General features: G+C 34.9%; 1 protein-coding gene across 1 annotated transcript in view; it reads right to left on the bottom strand.

Annotated features, from left to right (window-relative positions):
• Window positions 1-10,785, bottom strand: part of C5 (complement component 5) — a 194,093-nt gene extending 183,308 nt beyond the window's left edge. Inside the window, exons 1-4 of the mRNA XM_006890750.1 lie at window positions 10,721-10,785; window positions 7,778-7,970; window positions 5,281-5,443; window positions 3,583-3,653 (exon numbers count right to left, since the gene is read on the bottom strand). Coding sequence (XP_006890812.1) covers window positions 3,583-3,653; window positions 5,281-5,443; window positions 7,778-7,970; window positions 10,721-10,785 — 492 coding nt within the window. The remainder of the gene's footprint in view (window positions 1-3,582; window positions 3,654-5,280; window positions 5,444-7,777; window positions 7,971-10,720) is intronic.
• Between the last annotated feature and the right edge of the window lie 247 nt (window positions 10,786-11,032).

Here is an 11,032-nt window from a genome sequence, read left to right as displayed (position 1 = left end):
CCAACAAATATGCATCTAGAAATATCTGGCAAACTTAGGTATAGTCATGAGTGTAGTGCTTTGCACCTGTCCATATCTACTCACCTTACCTGTTTGCCTATGTATCTATTGGTAGATTAATGTTTGTTATTACTGATAATACAGGATTCCCCCGTAATAATTTTACCTTTGATGTCTGTATGCCTTGGGAACTTCTTCATGTGTTCCTCTCTAGTAATACTGTGCCTAATCACCTCCTTATTGTGTATTGCCTTCCCCTTCACTTATCTTAGTATGTGTTTATGACCTATTTAGAAGGTCTGGTGGAAAAATGCATTGCTGAGTAAAAGATCAGTGATTGAATCTACCAGTATATTCCCTGCCCCCCTGCAGAAGACAGGCAGTCTCTTTTTGTAACAATTTATAACCTCAGAAACGTGGAGGAGGGTAGCTATGAAGTCAGAATATACTCAAAGGCAGTGGAGTTTTTACTTTTTTTATTATATATTGTTATTGTGTTAGGTGCTGTCAAGGTGTACATGACTCATAATGATCCTATGAACAACAGATCTAAACCCTATCCTATCCTGTACCATCTCGCCATCTCTGACATACTCCAGCTCATAGTTGCAGTCACTGTGTCAATTCATCTCATTGAGGCTCTTCCTGTCTTTCACTGACCCTCCACCTCTCCAAACATGATGTCCCTCTCCAAGGAATAGCCTCTCCTAGCAACATCCTCAAAGCACATGAGGCGAAGCTTCACCATCCTTGCCTCCCAGGAGCAATCTGGCTGCACTTTTTCTAAGACATAGCTGTTTGTTTACTTGGCAGTCCATGGGATAATCAGTACTCTTCTCCAACAACACAGTTCAAAAGCATCAATTCTTCTTCTGTCACCCTTATTCACTGTTCAGCTATCAGATGCATAGCAAGTGATTTAAAAGACCATAGTCTTAATTAGGTGTACCTTAGTCCTCAAACTAACATCATTGCTTGTCAGTAATTTAGAGAGGTCCCTGACTGCAGACTTTCCTAGCACAATATGACTCCTGATATCCTGACTGCTGGTACCAAGTGCATTATTGATTGTGGATCCTAGGAAGATAAAGTCGTTAACAGTTTTATGGCATTGCCTGTTGTTCCAGTGGTGAGAACTTATGCTATTTTGATGTTTAGATGCAATCCATATTGAAGGCTGCAGTGTTTGATCTTCTGCAGCAAATGTTTCAATTCTCCCTCACTTTCAGCAAACAAGGTGGTGTCATCCAAATACCAAAGTTGTGTAAAGGATCATTCTTTCTCCAATCCTAACACCATATTCTTCTTCATAAAGTCTAGCTTCTAGAATTATTTGCTCAGTATTCATATTAAACAAGTATGGAGAAAGGATACAACCCGGACACCACGCCTTCCTTCATTTTAAGCCATATAGCATTTTCTTGGTGTTTACACAAGAGCTTCTCCGTCTAGATACAGGTTTCTTGTGAGCATCATTTAGAGTTCTGGGATTCTTATTCTTCTCAATGTAACTATTATGTTATTACTGATTATTTATCTCTCATCCTCCCTCCCATCCTAGTAACCATCAAAGAATGTGTAAGGCTTTCCTTATCTTTTAATAATAGTGTTGATTTGTTTTTTGTGTGTTGGGTTTTTTTGGTAGTCATATGTCTCCCAGTCAGAATCGACTCACAGTTGAGCCTCTAGTGGTTTTTTAAAGGCTATAAATTTTGCAGGAAGAGATTGTCCACCTTTCTCCTGTGGAGAGGCAGGTGGATTCTGTCTGCCTTTAGGTTGACAAGAGGGTAACTCATTACTGTCCAGGTCACTAGCATTCCAACCACATAATAACAGACCCTACATTTGTCCTTTCATAACCAACTAATAAGTTGAAATATCACTCAGCAAAATGTTCTCCAGATCCAAACATCTTAGGCAGTTTTTTAGACTTGTTCATTGTTCTTTAACAGTGCTTAGTATTCCATTGTGCACATATACCAAGTTTGTTTATTGATTCTTCCATTGATGGGCACTGAGGTTGTCTCAAGTATCATTTTCAAAACACTTCTACACATTAGATTCCTCAATCTGTCAGTCAAATCCTCATGCCATCAATTGACCTCTTCTCTTCCAGAGTCATTTCTTACACTGGGTGTCTGGCATGCTTCCTCATGTGGTGTCAGGATTCTGTATTTTCCTGAGAGAGCACTCCCATTCTTTGTCTTAAGCCTGTGTTATAAATCTCTAATTAAGACTTTGGAAGGCAAGCTGCAGAAATCTTAACTTCCAGACCTAGTTATCTAAACCTCTAGCCTTATTCACTTTCAAATCTTTTATCCACTCTCAAATCATGTGTCTCTCTTTCTGTCCTATCACTCCCACTCTATTCTACTCTTTTTTGCTTTCCTACAAATTCTCCCTCTTGATCAGATACCCAAATTCTAGTCCTTATTCTAGACCCAGGTCAAACTCCAGCTAGAAGATGCCCTCAGCCTCTGTGAAATTCCTCATTTCTGAATTCCTAAGTCAAGAACAGTCTTGACTTGGTCTATGTCAAGTGTTGCCAAGCACAATTTTGGAACAGTTTTGTAGATAATTAGTTTTAAAATAGATATTAAAATGCTCTCTTAGGCAGTATATATATTAAAATTGGAAGAATACAGAGAAGGTTAGCCTGGCCCCTGTGCAAGGATGACATGCAAATTCAAGAAGGGTTCCATACTTCGTAAAAAAAGATATTAAAGTTTCTGAAACGTTTGTGATAATTGAAAGCTAGAAAGGATTCAAGTTGTCCTAATGCTTATCTGTTTTCACTTTCACTCTAAGTTTTTGCTTTGATTTTCAGAAGAAGAAAAACTGTTGAAACCTGTCACACACACACACACACAACCACTACTGAAATTCCTACCTCTAATAGGTGATGTTGTTATATTCCAATATTTTATTTTCTACAAATATTGTGTAGGAGTGTGGCACAAACCAAGCAAAAGTATAAGACTTAATGATACATGTGCATATCATCTTTTATTCATATGATGTCTTAGGAACATTGAATAGCTTCATAGTTTAGCACTACTTTTTACATTGTTAATGTGTCAGTTATAGACTTTAAATTTCTTAAGTACCATGGATTGTAATTTTTGAATTGTCCAAGTAAAAAATTTTAAACATAATAGTTGATTAATTCTTAGTGAGTGCTTGATGTCCTTTGAAAAAAAAACTCTCCAAGACCCTCCATAAGATTGACTAACAAAATGGCTGGAAAAATGAGCACAAGCATTTCAGAGATTGTGAGGATGCCTCAGATATAGTGTTCAAAGGGTTGCTATGAGTTTTCCTCGATGGTGTTTAACAGCAACAAACAAGAGTATGTTTGTGTACTTTATTTCAAAGTCCTTCAATGTGTATAGACTTAATTTTTAAGAGTCTTTCATATGTTTACTGGGAAGAGATCTGGACCTATGATGCTAGAGTTAGAGTAGGTATTCAATAGCCATTTATGAAACATTTAATGATTTAGTGTAGTGTGAAGCAAAGTTTTCATTAATTTTATCTTAAAAATTAATTAAGTTATTATACAAATAAGAGGAATATACTCACGATGAAAGTTAAGACAGTTTCTCTTTTGGCTGGCTTCAAGTCGTCGCTCAGTGGGTAAACTTTAACCTTCACTGTAAGATTAATTAAAATAATTAAAAATTTCTGCTGAACGGAAGGTTCTTCTGATTTTTTAAAATAATAATTCTTCTTTAAAAAAATCATTTAAATAAAAAATGTGCCGTCTGTGCACAATATTTCCTATGTAAACAAAATATTTTGTGAACATATATACCCCAAAGGATTCTGTTTCTAAAAGGAGAATTTTCTCAAATGATGTTAAATATTTTTCTTTAGTGTATTTAAAGTACTACTCAGTTTATGAAAATATATTCATATATAACTTTTTAAAATTCACCCAAAGTACAGAATTAAGTAATTGCTCATCGAAAATTTTATAGCCACAAAAGAGGGGCATCTACTGTATGGCTACCATTGTCCACAGTTTTCAAAGGCCTGTTATTTCAGAAGTGGATGGCCAGTCCTGTTTTTTACCCCATGTATTCTTAAAGAATAAACAAATCTGTCTGGAAAGACGGGCAACCAGAGTGCTCGCTTACTTTGGGAATATTTTCAGGAGAAACTGGTTCTTAGAGTGTGAAACCATGCTGGGAAAGGTAGAAGGTCAAGAAGGGGAGAAAAGCCATGAATGAGGTGGACTGATGCCGTGACTGCCGCAATGGGCCCGAGCATGGCAGATAGTGAAGGAGCTACATGACAGGGCCAGGTTCAAATCTGTCGTTCATGTGGTTGCTGTGAGTCACAGTCAACTTGATGGCACTTAACTACAACTATGGATAATAATGTCTCCATAATTATGAGACAGTGAGGTTGGCTCAGGATAGGACAAGATGCAGATCCATTGTTCACAGCAATGGGTTGTAGTCCACTCAACGGCGGATAACAACAATGACTATATGGCTATACAAGCATACTATATTACAGTTTTAAACAGAAAACAAGACTTTGCGGTACTTCACAGACTCAGTAATATTGGAAAACATTCTCCTAGTTCTTACAACACGTTAGGTATAAGCTTTTCATTTTAAATAACAACCCTTTAAGATCTATTTACATTCCTGTTTTACAGATAAGGAAAGTTGGACACGGGTTGAATAACTCAACCGGAACATTTTAGCTACTAATTGCCAATGATGGGATAGGAACTCAGACAATCTAGCTGCAGAGTCTAGCTCTTATTAAGGGGTCAGTATGGTACAGGACTGAAAGGGTTAACTTCTGTTGTACAGAGGTGTGCTATGAGATGGAACTCAGTCATCAGTATCTAACAATGTTTACAGGAGTGTCTTGCTTTTAAAAATGAATATGTATTATTTTCTTAAAGTTTTGACAGAGAAATAATTAATAAATGAGGTATTTCTGAAGGAAAGCCTTCATAGTTATGAGAGGTCTCAGATTTTAGTTATAAGATTCAATAAGACATTGCACAGCATTTCATAACTTTTTTAAAAAAAGTTTTACTTGGCCATAACTGTGGAGCAACTAATATATTTGCTGATCCTATATTTTATTTATCCAATTACATGCAAATTTAAATGATGATGTTTTTGCAAGTTAAAGATTCATTATGAATTGAGACTCTAGAGCAAGTCAACAAAACCTGTATCTGTTTAATTTCAAGTGTCAAAAGTTATATGAATAATGTCATTTATTCTCCATAGAGAAAGAAGTATACTCTACCTGATTCGCCTGGGGTGTAAATGAGTTTGTCTGTATAAATGAAGAAAAATCTATTATCATAGATGATTGGCACTTTTTTTGATTTTGAAAAGTGCTTTGATATAATATCCAAATATACAAATGAAGCTTGCTGTTGGCCTTCATGCAATTGTTTGGGTGGTATCTATAAAAGAAAATGTTGATGGAAAAAAGTAATTTTAACAGAATCATTTGGCAAAACACCCAGAGACTATAAATTACCACTGAATTAATACAAATTCCTGGTAAACCCAAGCATGTAACATTTTCAGTGGATGATTTTTCAGAAATAGATTACCAGGACTGTCTACCTACATGCTTCCAGGAGAATTTGACCATCCAACCTTTCAATTAGCAGCCAAATGCAATAATCATTAAACTATCCAGGGATTTCCCCAGAAACTAGAGCAGTAGATAAATTTTGGAAAACATTAAGTATCCAACATTATAAATAAGTACACACACTACACAAAAGAGTACTTTGAGATCCAGAACTGAATGGGCTGGTTTGTTTTTCTGAATCTCATACATTTTTCATTATTCAGAAAGTATAATAACCTTAGCTTATTTTTATCACTTATTTTAATGAAAAATATTTGTGTTTTCTTCCTTTGACAGGTTTCAGCTATATACGTTTCCATGTATCACAAATAGAGAGATTGAGATAAAAATAGGGATACACACAAAATATGTATGTTAGGGAGCTCTGGTGGCCCACTGGTAAGGAACTGTGTTGCAATTCTAAAAGCATGGAGTTCAAAACTACCAGCTGCTCTGTGGGAGAAAGGTAGGCAATCTCCCCCACGTGAGTAAACTGCCTCTGAAAACCCACTGGTGGGTCAACTACCTGTGGCATGTAGGTAGACTTGATGCTACACAATTACATTGTTGTTACAATGTATGAAAGTCATAAAACGAATACTGCAGACATTCTTAGATAAACTTTCACTTAATTAATTAGCTCACAATTAATTAGCTCACTAGACTACTTTCCACTCCCAGTCCTAGGGTAGATCATCCTAACTGATACTTAAACATTTGTACTCTTCTTACATCTGCTCTCATGATTTAAGCTGCATTCTTTCTAAAAACCAGTTGTGTTGTTCTTCATTTATATGTGTGATTGTAATTATCTGCTTTAAATAATTGAAATTTTAATATAGAAAAAAATAACAAAAAAGAGAATTGTCCCTATGAAGAGTTAATCACTGGCTTTCAATACTTGGGATAAAAATTAATCACTAAGGCCAATTGCTATGGAATTGGCTATGTGATATTATAACAGAAGATTAGGGGAAAATCTATAAAGATTCTGCTCTCAGTCCTTTACACATATCTATAAGTACATTCAAGAAAATATAAAGAAAACAAATTATCAAACAAAGATATGCTGCTGAGGTGCAGTTTATGTAATAAATAATATTTAAAGTTCTAACCAGAACTTATCTTGAAAAATTAACCATTAACAAATTAATGTGTATTTCATTGTTAAGACCCAATGAGATAACAAATTTTTTTTAAAAAATAATATATGCTTTAATTTTAATTATTCCCCACCTTATTCTACTTTTAAAATCATACATCTAACAGAGCACTATATAATATACATTTCCGGGCTGATAAAAATAAAAATGTTCTATATCTCTACTCTGCTATATGGTAACCACTGCATATGGCTACTGAACACCTGGTACTTGTAATTAAACTAAGGCAATGAATCTTAACTCTGATGAATTTAAGTATAAACTTAAGTTCTGTGAGGCTAGAGGCTACTGTGCAGACTGCTGGACCTCATCATTTGAGGTAAGAGAGTATTTCCTGAAAGGAACATTTTGGAAATGCATCTTATATTTTTTAATGAACCAAGTGGGAGTATTTGTTCAGAGATAAAAGCATTTATCATCGTCAATATATTAATGAAGGAATTTCTACATTTGGTTAAAGCTATTTAGATCAGTGTTTTTCAAACCTTAAGGGGAAAAAGTTCTGGTGGAATCTGAATTTTTATTTACTTTTTGCTTCAGTCTTACCTAAAACTGTAAAACCTTTAACTTCGGAATATCAGATTTTTTTTAAAGAATATCAGAATTTAAAAAACAAATGCTCAATAGCATGTATGGAGTTTTATAAGCAATGCAATATAAATCATTTCTATTCTCTCTCTCTTTGTAATTAGAATTACAATATGGTAACACAGTAAAAATGTATTTTCAATTCCTGCACAAATATTTTCACTTTAATAAAACTTTGCTTTCCGGTAAAAATGAAGACTTACATGTGTTGTTCAGCAAGCAGACAAAATTATTTTATGTAGTTTTCTGTTTCACTCAAATTATTATTGACTAACATAACTTAATAATTACAAAATGACATGGAGACGTAAATTATAAAATTTCTCTTTTATAAATAGCCAAACTTTGCAAACGTTTTATTGAGGATTTTATGTATTATATAAAGATAATCAAAGACATATACATACTGATAATATAGCAGAGTTTTGGAATTTATTTTCTGGAGATAAAGAAATGTCGCTTGAAGAATATTGAAATTTCTTATCTGGATAGCTTTTAATACAGATTGTTGCATTAAATGCTTCTGTGTATCCATAAACTTGAATTACAACATTTTCAGATGCTCCAACATGAAATACTTTTGGTGCCGAAATTATTTGCCTGTTGAAAAAGGAAGAGCAAAAATGATTAATATCTTTATACAACATATTTTCTTATGTTTCTATTTAGTATCTATGAAAAAGAAATCATTGTTTCCAAGAATCAATCAGTATGCTTTGAATTGAGATTTGAATAATGCAACTGGAGATATGGTCCATATTTGAAATGATAATAGCATCTTCTAGAGTTAGTGCAGGCAAAGAAGAGTTTAAATGATCTTCCAGTTTAAAATAAGTTTATGTTGTTACATTGTTATGTACCATCAAGTTGGAACTGACCCTTCAGCATGGTTTCCAGAGGCAGTAAATCACATTCAAGGAGACTGGAAGCACATGCCTTCAGGGTGACGGCACATCTCCTTACTGGAACATACATATAGACTCAGTTTTCTCTAGTGAGGATTAAGTTATGATCTTTTCTGTGATAGAATAACTTATCTTTAAAAAAAATCTCCCTCACTTTTAGGGTATTTTAAGAACTGAATGAGAAAAGGAAAGCACTTAGTATGACTGTTGTTGTTGATTGCCTTGGAGTAGAGCATGGCTCTATGCTATGCTATAGCGAGCCTATGAATAAAAGGCTTGAAGCCCCTCCACAACTATCAACATTTATCAAAGTTCATAGAGTTCCTGGAGGCATGTTGTTTAGGAAGTGGATGCCACTCCTGCTTCCTGCTTAGTATGACTGTTACTCAATAAATATGAAGATTAATTCCACTAAATTCGTTGAAAAGAGGCACTCTTAGATATTTGTGTTATCCTAGGGAGCGAGCAAAGAATAAAACACAAATGACTTGGAAGGATGCATTTGGAAATGGAAGAGGTAATGGAAGTCTTTGAAGATTTAATATTTACAAAATAATAACTAACAGTGATTTAGGTCTTGCTATACACCAGACTACCAATCAGCTGCTGGTACCTATCAACACCCTTGGTACCAGCAGTCAGGAAATTAGGAGACATATTGCCCTGGAAAATTCTGCAGTCAAGACGTCTCCAAATTATTGAAGAGCAATGATATCAGTGTGAGGACTACTTCAGGCCATGGTGTATCTGATTCAGGCTAAGGTCTTTCCAATTACTTGCTTTGCATCTAAGAACTGGACAATGAATGAAGATGATAGAAGAAGTATTGATGCCTTTGAACTAAGGTGTTGGAGAAGAGCACTGAATATACCTTAGACTGCCAATAGAACAAACAGATATGTCTTGGAGAAAATATAGCCATAGTGCTCTTTGGAGACAAAGATGACAAAGCTTTGTCGCATATATTTGAGAATGTTGCTGGGAGAGGCTATTCCTTGGAGAGGGACATCATGCTTGGGAATGTGGAGGGATGGCAAAAGAGAGGAAGACCCTCAACCAGGTGGATTAACACAGAGACTGCCATAATGAGCTATAGTATGTGAGGAAGTGTTCAGACACGGTTCCGATCTGTTGTTCATAGGGTCACTATTGATTGTAGGCAACTTGGCAACACCAAGGAACAAGAGCATATACCAGAGATTATCATAGTGTGTGTTGTCTTTCTGTCTTTACAACATGCCAATGATATATGCATTTTCTTATTTCTGCTTTGTTTGTAATGAGATAGTAGTTGACCAAAGTCACATGGCCTATATGTAAGTCGAGGAGGCAAGATTCCACATTCATTTCTCTCTTAGTTGTTAAGGGTGTAATTGAGATCAAGTTTATGAGGCTTATTTTCAAGCATAAACTGTGTCCTTACCTTTACTTTTCATATGATTTATGTAATAGTGGTAAATTTTTAGAGGACCAAGAAGGCTACATTTGCTTTCTTAAATGAGAACTTACCAAATAAGCTTATTATATATCACAACAGAATCTAATTTGAATAGAGAGACAACATATAAAAATGTGTCTCAACTCCAAGGTGCTTAATAACAGAGTAATTCAAGTGGTCAAACACAGGACTGGGGCACTTCAGCCCATCTGAAAGAATTATTGCAGGTTCTTGTCAACATATGACATATTAAAATGACTTAAAAAGCAGTGCATCCTTAATAATAATAGAATTACTCTGGAAGAATTAAAATTTTCTGTTCCATCTGACACCTAATTTAGAATCACTTAAGGGAAAATTGCTAGAGAGAGAAAATAATTTTCAGATGTTCAACCATGGCTTAGCACAAAGCAAAGGAAAATGAGAAAAGTTCAGCTGTGATGACATAGAGACATTTCCTGAAGGCTTACTGTGTGCTAGCCACGTTCTAAACACTAAGTGTATATATAAACATGTTTTCGTGTGCCCTTGAGTCAATTTTGCCCCTTAGAAACCTTATAAAACAGAAGAGAACTGCCCAGTGGTTTGTACAGACCCTACATATATACTGGAGCAGAACATCAGGTCTTTTAACTAGTAGAGCCACTGGGTGAATAAGAATTGTCAATATTTTAGCTCACACCTAACATTCATGGCAACACAAACACATGAAAAATACACAGAAAATGAAACTTCATATATAATAAGAAGCTCCAAGAAAATTTAAGTTATAATAGTTTTTAATAGGAGTTTGAATAATTATTAAATGTTTGTAAGTAACATTCCCCTAAAAACTGCCACTCTTTAAGTCAAAATACATTCATGCCTTTCTCAATCAGAGACCAAACTGCTCGCTTGATGCTTCAGAAATAGGAAGCTATTTTCAAGTTAATGCAGTCTGTTAAAAGAACGTTTTCAGTTACACAACTAAGATACATTGAAATGTGAATATTAGTTTTTCTACTTACCTTTGTTCCTGTCCCCAGCTCTCCCCAAGAAAGATTAAAAGATACAGTAGACCTAAAGGGCCCATGGCTGAAGGTAGCAGGGAACGATGTGCAGAACTGTTTGAATTTACTCTCCTTTTAAATAAACTGAGTTTAAAGTGTTGGGTAAGTTGCCTCTCTCATTAATAATTAACATAATTCTAATACATTAATTCTCTAGTTAATAATTGAGGAACTTCAAATAGAAAAACTAAAATTTGAGCTAACACACTCTTTAGTACACAGCAATAATGTTGGGAGTATTTTACAGGAGCTGTTGCTGTTAGGCGCCAT

This window comes from Elephantulus edwardii, unplaced genomic scaffold (assembly GCF_000299155.1).
Source record: "Elephantulus edwardii isolate Elephantulus edwardi_28Jun2011 unplaced genomic scaffold, EleEdw1.0 scaffold00092, whole genome shotgun sequence".
In the NCBI taxonomy this organism is placed as follows: domain Eukaryota; kingdom Metazoa; phylum Chordata; class Mammalia; order Macroscelidea; family Macroscelididae; genus Elephantulus; species Elephantulus edwardii.
Note: the sequence above shows the minus strand (reverse complement) of the source record. Positions and strands in the feature narration are given on the sequence as shown.